Source organism: Pyricularia pennisetigena, assembly GCF_004337985.1.
Source record: "Pyricularia pennisetigena strain Br36 chromosome Unknown Pyricularia_pennisetigena_Br36_Scf_10, whole genome shotgun sequence".
NCBI lineage: Eukaryota > Fungi > Ascomycota > Sordariomycetes > Magnaporthales > Pyriculariaceae > Pyricularia > Pyricularia pennisetigena.
Window position 1 is genome coordinate 949,850 of NW_021940922.1, and position 16,098 is coordinate 965,947.

Here is a 16,098-nt window from a genome sequence, read left to right on the forward strand (position 1 = left end):
AAATTGGATAACGAACCAAAAAACCGGTTATCCAACGTTTTTTAAAACCTTTTATCTTTCCGGCGGTTTAAAAAATTTGTTCGGCAAAAAGCGTAACTTTTAATACGCTGGCGGAAACCTTCAAGCTGTATAGGTAAATACCCAATTAATTAAATGTTTTTCCTATTCCGCAAAAAGCTTTTGAAAAAGGTTTTGTGTTTTTTTATAAAGGTTAAGAACCTTTAAGTCGATTTCAAAGTGTAGACCTAGGTATTGCCCATTCTCGGGAGTTTGTTGCAATTAATTCGCTATTATTAACGTTTTTAATGGTAAAGGTAAACTAATCTTCGATACATTGCTTTATTGGAAAATGGAGAACGAAAAACAGAAAAAAGTAAATCCAAAAGTGAAAAATTGGTCGAGATATTTATAAAAGAACATGAGAGGTGAACGTGGCTGTACAGTTATTTTTGGGTGCCGAACAAGGGGGGAGCCGAACAGGGGGTACGCAACGTTATTCACTAATGCGTCATTGTGGATTCTGGTCCGGGCTACGTCCTGCAATAACCGTTACAGCACCTGTCCAAAAGTAACGCAACGATCCCAAAATCACACCAAAATTCGCGGGTTTCAACAACAGATAATTCAATCAATTCAAAATACTAGCATACCAAGAAGCTATCAGTATATAGTTTAAAACTCTCTCTTTTTTTGCATACTAATATTATCAGATTTTATTGTTTATTAGAGTTGTAAATACGAATATAAACGAGCAAAAGTTGAAAAAATACCGTTACAGTGGGTTACAGGGGATGTATAGTGGATGCAGGTTTTGGAAATTTTGGCATTTTTATTTCAAAAATTCACCAATTACTCAGTATAGGAGCAATAGCAGTGGAACTTGAATGTGTGTTTATTTTACTAAATATCTATTCGAATTTAAATTTACGAGTTTGCGCCTCGTATATTGGGAAAGTTATGGCTTTGTGAAAATACAGACTTTTGGTGAGATTTTGGGATTGTTGCGTTATTTTTGGACAGGTGCTGTACTATGAGAGAGAAAAAAAAAGCCCGCTCTCGTGTTCCGGCCCACGTTTTATTTGGTTCCAGTAATTATTAATGGGTCCGTCGTTTACCTCCGGCGGCTCCGGGCCTTTTTTTTCAGGATCGACGGTGGGCCGGATGCCGGGTTGGGTGGATATTGAATGCGTTCTGGATTGTGCACATGTAAATTTTTGCCATGGATGTTTTTGCGTCTGATACGGCGATAGAATGATGATTTTTCTCGTTTTCCTCTCTTTGCTTGCCTTTGTTCAACCCAGCCACCGGTTGCCCGTCCCACCAGTTTGGGCCGACGTGGGCCCCACTGGGTGGGTTTTTGGCATACCTTAGAGTCACGGATCGCCGATCTATATATATACAATACCGACTGTTTCAATGGAGGATGCAGCACATCATTGGTTGAACAGGAGATCTTGTTTCCTTCCAGGCCCCAACAGCGACCATGCAACCGACATTTGTTCCCTCGGTGGCGACGGCCGTCATCCCCTGCGGCCTTTCACTCAACCGGGACATCCGCGATTGCTTCCAACCGAGATGCCAAGGTTGACGTCTAGGGATCGTCCGACCCAACCAACAAGACCTCCTGGTCTGCAAATTAGGGAGCCATCTTCCTACCCAATGTGGGCGACAAGCTCCACCGCTGGGCAAGAACCGACGCCTCGGGCAACCCCTGGAGCAATGACGAGCTGGCCCCCTGCCACGACGCCGCGGGGGGCACCTGGTCCTTGTGCCCGAGTACGCCGCATCGCTGCGCACGCTGTCCTGAATGTTTCGGGTACTGCCTTAGCCCGTCTCTACACCATCCCCAGGGAGGCCTACCGGCGCGTCCGGCTCTTTGTGCTCGAGGACCCTGCCGGGCCCGACGCGACTGCGTCATGGCGCCTGGTTGACCAAGAACTCGGGTTCAACGCCACGTTGTTGGGGAATGGGCTTGTGCTAGGCCTGAATGGCCCAGTTCCTCCGCGAGTTGAACAAGGTCGAAATGTAGCCGGTGTCCAACTGCCCATTATGCTCCTGAACCAGTCCAACAATCAGTGCACAAAGGGACTTCCTCGAGCCAGCCTTTGTCAACATACCAAGGCCAGAAAGACGGTTTCAAACATGCTGAGATTCAATATACAAACCCAGTAAGACTCTCCATCTCTCAGCATTCATGTCTAGATGATAAATAGAGGCGATATTGCACATGCCATCCCAGTCCGGAAAGTCAGTTGCTCCGACGTCGGCCAGCCGCACTATACGCAAGTCACTTGGAAAGAGGGCGGCATCATGCCTCCCCAGCGGCACAAGGTCTATGGAGATACGGTATAGCTGTTTGCAGAGCATCCTGACGTGCTGAAAGTCATGTATGTGCACGACCTCGATACCCGCTACGGCCATGGCCACAAAGCAAACTTGTCGTGAGTCCCAACCGTCGTTTTTCTGCTGGATGAGAAGCCCCCACGGCACCGGAATCATAGAATCTGTGGGGTCAGCATTCAAGACCTCGATGATACTCAAATAAGAAATATTCTGCAGCCAACATCTCGTCCATGAGGAGCGCAGCAGACGGTATGACCGAGCCAGACGCGCTGGTTGTCATAAGGAAGAAGTAACCCCCAGTCGTTCGAAGCCAGGAGCGCGCGCTCGCCCAAGAAATGCAGCAGACCGTCGGCGCCGTCAAAGGTGCGCACGCCAGGCGGCGAATGCTTCGGGCTGCGCTTGAGTGGGAATGAAAATGCCGACCATCTCGAACACCCGCCTGTATGAGATTCGACCCGAGGCACGTGCAACCAAGACAGATTCATGACAGTTCCCTGGTTGCTTGGTTAAAATAAACGCATTTCGGCGTTTAATGACAACCAGCCCGTTCCCATTTATACCCCATAATTCCAGCTTCATATATATTATACCCATGCTCCGGGTCAACTATTCCAACAGCCGTGTATTGAAAATGGGGCCACTATGGCTTAATTAGGAGCGTCTGCCGTTCAGAGTCTGCGGCCTCCCAGTCTGTTATAAAGTTTATCCACTGAAACCCCTCTCGTTGTAAACCTTGTTGCACTTGTAAATCAAGTATCTGTAGAATGCAGGCGACCAAAGCAAAGCAAATCTTCTTGCTGAGCCACAGTAACCACTGACTCGCTATAGCGTCACACACGCCGTCGTGGCAAGCCATGTGCGGGGGCGGGGAAGGCAAGCGGATAAAATGTAATCCGTATCACTATTTTAAGAGCTGAAACCGAGAGATCTACGACTAGTACTTGAGATCTACGGCATGGATGCAGCAGCGTCTGGGTTCCTGAAGGTTCACCGCCGGTGGCGGGAATATAAAAATCCCCGACGCCCTAGATATCCCTACCGACCAAGGCGGGGGATGCATTTCAATATATGCAAGCCGGATGTGCCGGATGTGCCGGATTTGCCGGATGTGCCGGACGGGAAGTGCGGATTGGTAGGGCAAAATGATTGACTCGCACATAGGGCATATAAGATTTACATATTGTACGGCAGCTGAGGGAGTTGGCCCGTTGTGCTTAGTTTCGGGACGGTCCTTTACCTTTATTTGATGAGATGAATAATTCAAGTTCCTTTCAGCCCTCTCCCCGACGATTCCCCTGGTGCCCAGCTGAACCGGTTGCAGAGCGCTGTCGGTCAACCAATAAAGTTACAAGTTACCGACAGTGTAGGTGATCACAGGTTGCACGGGCCCACCGAGGCGGTACCCTATGTCAGTCGCCGACCAACTGCCTACCTTACCCGATATGGATAACAGATCCTACAAGCGCCGTCCTGGCGCCTGTCAGGGATGCAAAAGTCGGAAGCTCAAATGTAAGTTCCTCCCCAACCCGGTTTTTCACCACACCCAAACTTGAGGTGGATTAGACACAGGCTGAGAAGTGAGTTCTGGGTCCAGGTGACGGAGGCAAACCCAAATGTGAAAAGTGCAAAGTGAGCCAAGTGTGCCAGTAGTCAATTCAAAAATGTCTGGCTGACAACCGGGTCTAGGCCAATGGAACCACATGTCGCTACCTCCCAAGGAAGAAAAGAGGGAGGCCATGTGAGTAACAAGTCTCAAAGGCCAAAATAAACAGTCAGTGAAGCCACAAGTTAACAATCACAAAGCTCAAAATTCTCTGTCGGATTGTGCGGCTCCGTCGGTATTCAGCCAGAGTCCACCAAGCCCAAAAACAAACAATGGGGTCATCAGTGAGGACTCGGACAGCATTTGGCTGTCCAATACGGCGTTCGAAATTGATGACGAGAGTCCCACTTCCCCCTTTCACTGCCTCTCAGGCCCCAACGTGTTACAAATCCCAGACCCATTCTTTCTCAGTGGAGATGAGCTCGGGGTAGCGTTGAACAGCGACGCGGTCAATATTTTTCAGCCTCCTCAACCCCTGTATAAGGAGTTAGGTCCTCCTGCAGTTTGCGAAACTACATCGCTCGAGTATGGCTGTGTCCAAAATGGAGTCGATCTCCCATCAAGGCTTATGAATTTCTGCCAAGGTATTTTATTTTCTCCTGCCTTCCGGCCTTGTAGTCTTCTTCTGCCGGGGCCTATCATTTCTAACGATTTCAGTAGAGTTTGAGCTGATTGACTTCTCCGAGGTTGCGCTCGTATCCCGACTGGCCAGCCTTAGCTCGATTCAAGATGTGGGTTTAGAGCCCATGACGAAAACCGTCACGGATGTGCTTTCGCGGCTTGACCAGCATGTTGAGAATGCGGGCGATGGGGACCGGAATAACTGGCAGGAACTCGACATGGGTCGCTTGCGATCATATATTGAAGGTACATCTACAAATCACAAGCCTGATGTTTGCAACTTTTATCGAGGCTAATTCGAAACCCTTTTAGTTTTCATCAAGAGGCCATATATGTGAGTTGTTACGGCTAAGCCCACCATTGACACCATCTTGTTGACCAGTTAAATGTTTAGGGGGGCCAATCATGTCAGCGAAGAGGAACTGGTTGGTTTTCTCCACGACGTATCTGCCGGTAAAACTGTCGACGCGGCCTCGGCTGCGTTGACTTATGCAGCTATTGCGACGGGCGCCAAGCTTGAGCGCTCACCTGGCACAAGCAAGAACTGCAACGCGTTGGTGGTACAACAGTATTTCGATAAATCTTTCAGCACTCTCCCGAGACCCGGGATGGGATCGTCGGTAATGTCATTCAAGGTAGGCTTGGTGCAAACGGCTTTTTATAAACACACAGTGCTAACATCGCACCTAGGCAAATCTGGCTATGGTAAGGGACCTTGACCATTCTCTATTTCGTGTGTGTGTGTATGTGTATGCGTGTTTGATGAAGATACTAAAAATACGGGCAGCTTTCATTTGCAGTCCGTTGGAGGCCGGACAAAGTTCCTGGGCTTTTGGCTGATGGCACGAAATACGTTCAGACTTTGAAGCTGCACAGCCGGCATTCCATCAGTCGCATCTGTAGTGATCGTCAAAGCAGTGAACGGCTCAAGGAAGGATTCTGGCTGTTTTATATCTTGGAAAGGCAGTACAGCATGCGGATGGGCTGTTTTTCGGTGGGTTTGCTTGCTCAAGATCCGCAATAAGGCGTCAAACTAACTCATTTGCATTGCAGACGCTGCCTGACTGTCTAATAGACCACACTCTGCCGAGCGGGGCCGATGAGGCCAGTCGACGGAATAATGACCTCGTGGCACACTGCCTTTTTGCTCGGCTATGTTTTGACACCATTCGAAACCTCCACGGTAAGGAAGCGGGGAACTCGGTGACGGCCACGTCCAGGTCCAAAGACGAGTATCTACGTCTACTTGAGGCGTGGAAGGACTTTGCCATGGGTTCGACCGTGCAGGGGACGGCAGAAGCCCCGCTCGGGGAACTCTACACAAGAGTGCAGTATTTCGAGCTGTTACTGTGCATCTACGCCCAGGACATATCTAAACCGGGCTTGTCTAGTTCGCTGGAAGCCATCACTGGACTCCTTTCCAGTGCGTCGCAGGACATATTGCGCTTGCTGAACGATATCGACGACCTGAGCATTGCTTCGGAATGGTAATGTGCAGCAATCCTCAGTCCGCCCATTTTTGTTCCTTCTGCACCGATGGTCTGTTGACTCTTTCTTTTTTTTTTTCCCTAGGCCTTTTGCACGAACCATCGTCATCGCCTTTTGCTGCTCGGCGATCTGTATCAAATCGGCCCAGGACAAGCCCCAGCTGCTCAAGCTGATGGGGGCAGCTCTGGGATACTTTGCGCGCCTTTCAATGGGGTTGAATCTCGACTTTGAAAAGCTTAATCTTATAATGACCAAAGCATTCCAATTGGGGGGTCAGTAGGAGGAGGGAGCAGACATTAATATACCCTGGAATAGATATGAAGTAGTTTATGACAGTATGAAAATGGCAACTATTAAACGACTCGAGTTGGCATTATGCTTGACAAGTTCGTCGGCAATTCCGTCGGACTTGAGGGATTTGCCGAACATCGGTAATTCTACTGCTAGAACTGGAGCGCCCAAGGGAAAATCCTTCCGGTGTTTCAGCAAACTTTCTTTCTGCATCTACATGCCGGAGCCGTGTGAGTGGCGACAGGACTAAATCAGCCCCAACACGTGCCAAAGACAAAACAAACAAACCAACATCTATCGACCGCTCACGCTACGACCAAGACAATGGCATCATTAACTTGTCAAAAGAGGTTTCGCCTTTTGGGGATGGAAGAAGATGAGCTGGGGGAATACCTGGAAGAGAAGCTGGAAGAGTTGGAAATCGGCGACGAATCCGACGTGGAGGAGATATGCCCCTGCGCCCCCATCCAAGAGGGCATTCAGCTCAGCAAGATGGACCCGTCGGCACCTGACTACAGCGTCGTGGCCACGATCGAGGTCAATCCCGTGCGGGGGCAGGACGCGATCGAGCTGGGATTGGTGCGGCGCGCATGGCAGCAGGTGGTGGATCGACACGCCATTCTGAGGACCCTACTGGTAGAGAGCGTGGCCTACGGCCGCTTTACGGACCAGGTAGTACTGAAGAGGTGGACGGCACATGTCCAAGAGACAGAGGCCATGTCCCAATGCCGGGAACTTGGCAAATTCCCGGCTAACCAGCCCGCGCACCGCCTCACCCTCGCTCGTGTCGGCAAGGCCGTGCTCTGTCGGTTGGAGATCGACCACACCCTAACCGATGGAATTTCCGTAGCCATCGCCATGCGCGACCTGGCGAGGGCGTGCGCCGGAGAGCTCCCGTCCACGCCGGCGCCGCGGTATAGCGACTACGTCGCCTTCCTCCTCGGCGAGGACCGGGATGCACACATAGCGTACTGGACGAAGCTGCTGTCTGGGGCAGAGCCCTGCATGCTGGCGGCCAAGACGCGAGCGCAGCAGCCGCCGGTGCCGGATCGAGGCGTAGGAGAAAAAACGCAGCCGTGTGTGCCGGTGCCCGGTCTGCGGACGGTGGTGCTCCAGGCGTACTGCCGCAAGCTCAACGTCTCGCTCTTCAACCTGGTGCAGGCCGCGTGGGCGCTGGTGCTGCGGGCCCACACGGGCATGGACGACGTGTGCTTTGGCTACGTGGCTGCGGGGAGGGACCTGCCCATCGACCAGGTCGATGCCATCATGGGACCCCTGATCAACACGCTGATTTGCCGGGCGCGGCTCGGTGACGAGGATGCAAGGTCTGTTGCCGACCTTGTGCGGAACCTGCAGGCGCAGTTCCTGCAGACTGCCGAGCACCAGACCTGCTCGCTCGGCCAAGTCTACGACGCCCTGCGGCTAAAGCGCCAGCGGCTATTCAATACTGCCGTCACTTTCCGGCCCCTGCATCTGGATAGCATCGGCAACGACGCTGTGGCGCTGAAGCTGGTGGGGAGGAAGTCCTATTCGGAAGTAAGTCTGCGTATTTCCGACGAGAAATTTCCGTCTAATCTACACACGCTAATACACTCTCTTTTATTTTTCTAGTTTGATCTTACCGTGTCCCTTGAGCGGTCTGACAAGATCGAGATTAGCCTGCACTACTCGCCCTGGGTTTTCTCAGAGGATGAGGTTGCAGCCGTGGCTTGTACGTTGTCGGAGATTCTGCAGGTGCTGCCCAAATCGTCAAAGCTTCCTAAAATTTCCTCAAAGTTTGTTCAGTAGAGGATTTTCAGACGAATAACAATGAGCTTTGGAAATACAAAAAGCATGCATAACCTGTTATATATGTTATTGTAATTCTCCTGTACTCATTTATCTACAGACGACGTAGGACTCTAGATCTCCGGTCGCTCTAAAATCCGGCCGCCTTGATAAAGAAACGACGAAATACCCTTTTAGGACCTGATTTGAATATAATAACTATTATCAACATATAGCAATATAATCGTTTTTAAGATCCCCCGGTTCGCTAGCATTTTTTTCATTATTTAAATTTTCATGTGCCAAATAGTTATCTAGTTCTATAACAATGTTTTACTACTTCTTTGTACTTTTTGAGTGAGATAAATTTTCTCGGAATGATTCTGACAGATTTGTCGGAAAATATTGCGTGTGTCAGACTTTGTGGGTAAATTTACCATTTCTTATCTCAAAAACGTCGAGATAAATGCTGGTTTCAACATTACTATTTTGTAACGAGCTTTGATGGAAATTGTTTCAGAGTCTCATCTTCAAAGAAAAAAACTCGTCGAAATATCTATCAAATAAAACAAAGGCTTGATATTCCCGAGTGAATACTTTTCGGGGCAACGCATTTACAAATTCGTGAACATGTACAAAAGTGCAAAGTGGACAGACATAAACACCACGGCGTGAAAAGCCATAAAACAAATAAAACAGCCTGCTTCAAAGTCGCTCAAACAGTCACTCCCGGCGTCGTCGCCAGCCTGAAAGCGCGGCACAAAAGAGACACGGTACCGGCGTAGGCATGAGCCAGGTCGGCGGCATCGGCCTCGCTCATCAGCTGGCTCGACGTGAGGACGTCGACGCCGAGGCGGCCGTCCGCATGGTGCGTGGTGACGAGGGTCCTGCGCACCTGGACGGCGGGGTTGAGGAGCATCTGCAGGGCGGCCGGGGCGCCGGCGAGGGCGTGCTCGGGGCGCTCGTCGACGGCCTGGTGGAAGAAGACGGACGAGTGGGGCGCGGCGTCGGCGGGCCAGCCGGTGCAGTGCGCCACGATGTCGTCGAGGCCCATGGTGTCGCACCGGCCCAGCGCCGCGAACTGCGCCTGCACGCACGCCATCACCTCCGCCACGGCCCACGGCCTCCGGAAGCCCACGCGCACCGGCACCAGGTTGATGGTGCAGCCCGCCACGCTCTCGATGCCGTGCACGCCGGCCCCGCGGCCAGACGTCAGCGTCACGTACACCACGTCCTCGTCCCCGGCCAGCGTGTGGAGCAGCAGCGCCCAGGCGGCGTTCGCCAGCGCCGCGATGCTGGTGCCGGTGCTTTGTGCTATGGGCGGCAGCTCTACCGATGTGCTCGCCGAGATCCTCTTGCGGACCTGCTGGCCGTCAGCCTGCTGTGGCTCCCGCGCTGGCGTCTTCAGCTGCGTGAAGGGCCTGGACAGCCTGAGTAGGTCTGTCCAGTAGGCCGAGGCCGAAGAGCGCATGTTGTGTTGGAGCAGTGCGTATGTGGAGGGGGGAAGAGAGAGGGGGCAGGCGGTGTTGTTGCTGTAGACGCTTTCAAGGGTGCGCAGGATCAGAGAAATGGAGAGGCCATCGTACTGTGCGTGCGACATGCCGATGACGAGCCTGTAACCGGCTCTGGGCGTTTTTGCCAGAGTAAAGGATGCGATGGGATGGTCGTAGTAGCATCTGCCGTGAGTGGTTGACATGATCTTATCGACTACCACGGCCAGGTCGTCATCTGGGGCCGTGACCAGGCCAAGAGCGACCGGAAGGGTCTTGAGCACGACCTGCCACGCTCTCCCCCTGCAATACATGAATACCGTCCGGAGCGTTTCCAAGCGCTCGACTAGCGCGTTGACGGCGTCGTGGACCTGTGCAAAGTCAACCGTCTGCCCCAGGCCGAGGGCCATGTAGTTGAGAGCTTCTTTGGGCGAGTCCATTGCTTCCCTGACGGAATTGTTTTGGAAGTCGGTGGTCGGAAGCACGTCGAGAACCCCCGACACCCCGTGCTGCTGTTGCTGCTGCTGCTTCAGGCGCTGTAGGACTTCTGAGACAACCTCCGAGGGCACCAGAGAGTAGGGCCGCGGGACGGCCAGAGTCGGCTCGGACCCTGTCGGGGCAACGAAGTACGGGAGCTGCTGGGAGATGGTAGGGAATCTCATCACCTTGGACACGGGGATGGTCCACCCGGCGGCGCGGGCGGCAGCGGCGACCTTCATGGCCATGACCGAGTCACCGCCCAGCTTGATGAAGTTGTCCTGGATACCAATTTCCAATGGGGGCAGGTCGAGAACACTGGCCCAGATGCTACGGAGCGTCTCCAAGGCTTCTACTGCAGATGACAGAGTGTCGAGTGTCGGCAGGGATTGAACTGATTCGACGGGCTGATGATGATGGTTTCCCTCGGTCGATTTGACCAGGCTGTTGTCGATGTCGTCGGGAGCGCTGCTGCTGCTGCTGCTGCTACTACTGACCACGTCATCAGCACTGGCGACACTTTGGTTACTGCTGCCGGCACCGGGGCTTTGAATATCCCTGCAGTCGTTGCTGCTCATGTCGGCACTGCCGTCATCGCTCGGAAGGGGGGATTGAGGAATGGGTGTATTGTCGTCGTCTTCCCACGCCCACATCTGCTTGATTCTCGTGGGAGCCGCTGCCGCAATATCTTGCACCATGGTATCGTCATCCGGGGTCGAATGCGAAAGCTGCTCAAGCACCGAGTAGAAGTAGTTCACGAAGCTCTTGGTGTCGCGCTCTGCGACCGCCTCTCGGCTGTAGGTTACGCGAACAGCTATCCTTTGGTCGTGTATTGTGCACTCCATGTCAATGGGGTACGCGCTGGTGTCGGCCCTAGCCGGACCATACTGCCACTGTCCCAAGGACCCTTGCTCCGCTTCGTCATCGACGGACATGCCCTGCTGGATAACCAGAAAGGCCATTATGTCGCAGGCGTTTCTGCACGACTCGTCGATGCGGCGGATGTTTTGGATCCCGTAGTGCTCGTGTGGCGTCATCAAAGTGGCCTGGCTGTGTAGTGTATCCAAAAGACGCCCGACCGCCTGTCCGTCTTGAAACTGCACCCGCACGGGGATGGTGGCGATGGTAGGACCCATGACGTTTTCGATGCCGGGCACCGGACAGCTCCGGCCATGGACGGTACTGGCGAAAACCACATCGTTGCAGCCGCCGCCCAGGTGGGCCAGAGCAAACCCCATAGCAGCCCTGATCAAGGTTGAAGCGGTGTGATGCTGACGTCTGTTGTTTTTGAGGTCGACGGCGCGTTCCATTTCCAAAATGCCGTATCCTGCCGACCCGGCTTCATCTTGGTCGTTTCCGCGACTGGCCAAGAGCAGAGGGCGGCGTGCGCCGTTGAGATATCCTCGCCAAAATTCCCTCGTCTTTCCCACGTCGAGCCCGACAAGATATCTGATGAAGTGTCCATAGTCGACGACAGGGGAGCCGAGGCTGACCCCTTTGTATTCGCACCCGGCCATTTCCACCACGCGGGGCAGCATCCAACCATCAAAAACGCTGTGGTGAATGGACCAGACCAAATAGCGGCTTCTGCCCTCGGTAACTATGGCAAACCGCGAAAGAGCATCTCCCAATCCGGTGCGTCTAGTCACGTCTATGCGTAGGTACTCGTCGAGACTGCCGCCGGGGGACACGGAATTCCAATCGATCCCTTGTTTCATAACGCCCTGGAGGATGCCGTGCTCCTTTGTAAAGAAAAGCCTGGTCCTCAATATCGGCAGCGCGCTTACCACCCGCTCCCACGCCGAACGCAGCGCATCCAGGTCGACATGGTCCGACAAGCAGAGGACCTTTTGGACAAGATAGTTGCCCGCGTCGCTGCTGGTCAACGAAATGAGGCCCTCCTGGAGAGGGGTACACGGCAGGAGATCTTGGATGGCGTCACTTGGGAGCTGATAGGTGGCAGTTATTTCGGAGCACAGTCCTGCGTGGTCGGCCTGCGACGGCAGCAGGGAAAATGCCGCGATGGACAAGGAAGTCTCCTCTGCTGCTCTGCGCGGTGAGCGCTCGGTGGCCATGGCAGCCAAGAGGTTGAGCCGAGGGTTGCGAAGCATCTGGGCCACGGTCAGTATCATGCCTTGCTTTTTCGCCTCGGCTATGACCTTCAGGGCGGCTATCGAATTGCCCCCGAGCCTGAAGAAGGAGTCGGTCCGGTCGATGGAAGACGGGTCCAGACATAGTATCTTGGACCAGATCATTTGCATCTTCTTCTCGTTTGTCGTCAGGGCTTGGGCTGAGGTGGCTTCGATGGCAACTGCATCGGGGATCTCTACTGCCTTTTCCAAAACCATGTTCTGGGGCGGCTCTTCAGAGGATTTGGGCACCGTCTCGCTCGATTCAACGATGGGACGCAGGTCGGACGGCACCAGGGCTTGCATCTCGGCCAACTTTTCTTGACGTTGCCGTAGCAGCTGCTCTAGCATGTAGAAGAAATGGTCAACCATCCTTGCCAGATCTGCAGGTGACATGGTCTCCCGATCGCTGTTTGCTCTGACGCTGACCTCCCCGTCGTCCAGCAAACACTCGATGTGGACGGGATAGGTCATGGCTCCGCCGGTGGGGCGACCGGACTCGTCCTCCTGCCACTGGCCGAGCGTCCCGGCGCCAAAGGACTCGTCGCGGTCGTGCTGCTGGATGCTCAAGGCGACCTGGAAGTCGCAAGCGTCCCGGCACGACGAGTCCAGGCTGGAGATGTTGTGGAGACCCTCCTGCTCGTGTGGTATCATGCGAATGGTGTCGTCCTGGACGGCATCAAGCAGGTCCTCTTTTGTCCTGCTCCGGTCTCTCAAGCAGATCCTGACGGGCACCATGGCAAAAGTCGGACCCATCATGTCCTCGATGCCGCTGACGGGGTTCTGCCGACCAGACACGAGGCTGCCGTAGACGACATCGTCAGAGCCGGTAAAGTCCGCCAGTACCAAGCCCATGGCGGCGCGGACAAAGGTCGACGGGAGGTGTTTTTTGTTGCTGGCAAAGGAGATGGGCCGCCGCTTCTCAACATAACCTCTAGTCTCTGCCGTGTCCGGCTTCCAGGCTCGTTGCGGCAGCTTCTTTACTTGGACCCCTGCGAGATACGACTTCCAAAACTCGCCGCTCTCGTGACGGTCGCGGCCGAGCAGGTACTTGATGAAGGCGCTGAACTGGGCCTGCTGGCCCAACCCGAGCTCCGGATGTGCGTAGGCGCGCTCGGCCAGCGCCATCGTGCGCGGCAGCGTCCAGCCGTCGTAGAGACAGTGGTGGATGGTCCAGACGAACCACTTTTGCCGCCCGTCGTCCACCACTGCGTATCGCGTCAGAGGGTCACCCAGTCCCATCAGCGAGGACCTGTCTCTCTGTAGATACTCGGCCAGGGACGATGCCTCCTCCCTCCATGGGATAGCCGGGGTCTTGACCACGCCTTGCAGCAGGCCCTGTCCCGTCTCGGCGGGGAAGATCCTGGTCTGGAGGATGGCGAGGTGTTGGAAAACGGCTTCCCAGGCCGCGCGGAACCGGTCCATATCGACGCCCTCCGAAAGGCGGAGCACCTGCTGCATCATGTACTGGCCGTTGCTGGGGTCAGCGGCCGTCAGGGACAGCAGTCCTTCTTGCAGCGGCGTGCAGGGAAACAAGTCCACGATGCTGTCCCGGTCCAGGTTGTACGACTCGGCCACTCGGTCCCTTGCCCGCTCGGCCTCTTCCGACGAGCCCAACAGGGAGAAGGCTGCGACCGGGACCTCTTTGGCACTGCCGGTGGCCTTTTTCTCCGCAGCCCTCGCCGCCAGCTGGCAGAGGTTCGGGTGCTTGAAGACGTCGGCCACCGCGAGCTTCATCCCCTGCTTTGCCGCCAGACCCGCAATCTTGATGGCCGCTACCGAGTCGCCTCCGAGCTCAAAGAAGTTGCTGTCGGCCGATATCCGCGATTTTTCCATGCTCAAAACGTCCGCCCAGATCTGCTGCAGCTTTCGCTCCCTGCTGCTGATGGGCCGAGGCGCTGCTGCTGCTGCTGCTGCTGCTGCTGCTGCATCTGCCGCGTCTGCACCGCGGGCCATCCCTGCCGCCGTCTCGCGGAGGAGTCTGCGGTCGGCTTTGCCCGAGACGGTAAGCGGCAGTGTTTTGCAGCTTAAAAACGCGGTTGGTATCATGTACCGAGGCAGACCCTCGGAGAGCTGGTTTTGTAAACGAGTCACGTTTGCCATGGGCTCCAGCAGCGGCGTTTCTGGAGACGAACCCTTGTCGTCTGCGATGCCGACGACGAACGCCACGAGCGCCTGGGTCCCGTCCGGGTAGGAGACTGCCTCGGCGACGACATGAGACGCCCTCGGCACGTGTTTCGAGACGTGCGACTCTACCTCTCCCAGCTCAACCCTCTGGCCGTTGATCTTGACTTGGGTGTCTTTGCGCCCCACGTACACGATGCTCCCGTCCGTGGTGTACCTGGCCAGATCCCCCGTCTTGTACAGCCTCCCGCTCCTGCCAGGCGCGCCTGGGGATTCCCTGCCAAGAAGCCATTCCGGGTCGCGGATGAACGCCCGGTCCGTTTGTTCCTTGTCGTTCAGGTAGCCCGTGGCCAACACCGGCCCCTCGATGAGCAGCTCTCCCGTTGCGCCAATCGGCAGGAGCTTGTTGTGATCGTCAGGGTCGACGATCCAGGTTGCCGACGCGGCGCTCGTGCCGATCAGGCCATGTGTCGAGGCGGCCGTGACGTCGCCAAAGACGCAGTCGACGCAGCACTCGGTCGGGCCGTACGAGTTGATGACGCGGGCCTTGGCTTGCCACGGCGCCACGGCGGTGTGCGGGACAAACTCTCCCCCGAATATTATCGTCTTTACCGAGGGGACGTCGTCGGGGTTTATCAAAGCGGCCACGGTCGTGGTGATTTCGAGCAGGTTGACCGACATTTTGTGTATCGTCGCCGCCAGACTGTTGATCCTCTCGTCGTCCGACGGGATGCAGACACACCCGCCGACGCCGAGCGTCATGAAAATCTCGTCGATGCACGTGTCGAAGCTGTATGACGAAAACTGAAAAACCCGAGAGTCCTTGTCGTATCCCTTGAAGCCACGTCGGCGGACCTGGCTGGACACGACCGCCCCGTGGCTCATGACGACGCCCTTGGGCTCTCCGGTGCTGCCAGAGGTGAACAGGCAGTAGGCAGCGCTGTCTGCTCTCACCGGCCTGGGCGGGAGGTCGCCATCCTGGAGCTGTTCGAGCTGCGAGGGCCCGACGCTGACGACATCGAGGCCGTCTCCCTCCATCGTCTTTGCGTGCAGATCCGACGCGATGATTACTGGTGGCCGGCTGCCCAGCTGTCTTATCATCTTGTCCCTGCGAAGCTTGGGCTGCGTCGGATCCAGCGGCACGAACCCGCCGCCGGCCTTGAGCACCGAAAGCATTGCGATGATGGCCCACGCCGACTTCTCAAAGCATATCGGGATCAGCGTGCCTGGCTCCATCAGGCCGACCAAGTGACGTGCTAATCTCGTCGTGGCCCTGTCCAGCTCTGCATAGGTGAATTTGTGATCCCAGGCGTCCAGTGCCAGCCGTTCTGGTGATTCGCTTGCTTGTTCCACAAAAAGACTGTCGAGGGTTTTTGAGATCAATTCTGGAACCGTTGCGTTCCACGTCCATATCTGTTGCTTGTCAGCCGCTGAGGCCGAGTCTGGTTTTTCTGTCATGACGTGTGGGGAGGATGTGGCAGTCAGTCACAAGAGAATGGTTCGACTAATTAGACAAGCAAACGGTACAAAAAAAAAAGTATCTAGTGTTCGTATCAAAGGATGATCTTTGTCCTGCGACATACCCAGCTAACATTTGGGAGCTAGGTAGTTTGGTTAAACGTATACTGTGGCTAGGTACCCAAACATGAATATGGGTGGCTGTATGCCGATTTTCATAGCTGGGGTGGCCAAGGTAACTGGCCCCCTACGTTGTCCAAATCACTGGATAAATGACATGCAGAAAGCGACATAAAACGTTATGAAT

The 16,098-nt window shown here is 54.7% G+C and overlaps 3 protein-coding genes across 3 annotated transcripts; 2 read left to right on the forward strand and 1 right to left on the reverse strand.

Annotated features, from left to right (window-relative positions):
• Positions 1–1,719: 1,719 nt before the first annotated feature.
• On the forward strand, positions 1,720–2,352 carry PpBr36_10620 (uncharacterized protein; the record flags this gene model as incomplete). The annotated part of the gene is made up of 2 exons (XM_029897731.1): positions 1,720–2,168; positions 2,214–2,352. The coding sequence occupies 2 exons, from the start codon at positions 1,720–1,722 to the stop codon at positions 2,350–2,352; spliced, it is 588 nt and encodes a 195-aa protein (XP_029744083.1).
• A 1,433-nt stretch (positions 2,353–3,785) lies between these two features.
• PpBr36_10621 (uncharacterized protein) lies at positions 3,786–9,551 on the forward strand (the record flags this gene model as incomplete). The annotated part of the gene is made up of 12 exons (XM_029897732.1): positions 3,786–3,852; positions 4,030–4,081; positions 4,232–4,530; positions 4,607–4,813; positions 4,880–4,901; positions 4,962–5,202; positions 5,756–6,054; positions 6,140–6,327; positions 6,503–6,576; positions 6,695–7,882; positions 7,958–8,121; positions 8,837–9,551. The coding sequence occupies 12 exons, from the start codon at positions 3,786–3,788 to the stop codon at positions 9,549–9,551; spliced, it is 3,516 nt and encodes a 1,171-aa protein (XP_029743934.1).
• PpBr36_10622 (uncharacterized protein) lies at positions 8,829–15,927 on the reverse strand (the record flags this gene model as incomplete). The annotated part of the gene is made up of 2 exons (XM_029897733.1): positions 8,829–15,693; positions 15,917–15,927. The coding sequence occupies 2 exons, from the start codon at positions 15,925–15,927 to the stop codon at positions 8,829–8,831; spliced, it is 6,876 nt and encodes a 2,291-aa protein (XP_029743933.1).
• Between the last annotated feature and the right edge of the window lie 171 nt (positions 15,928–16,098).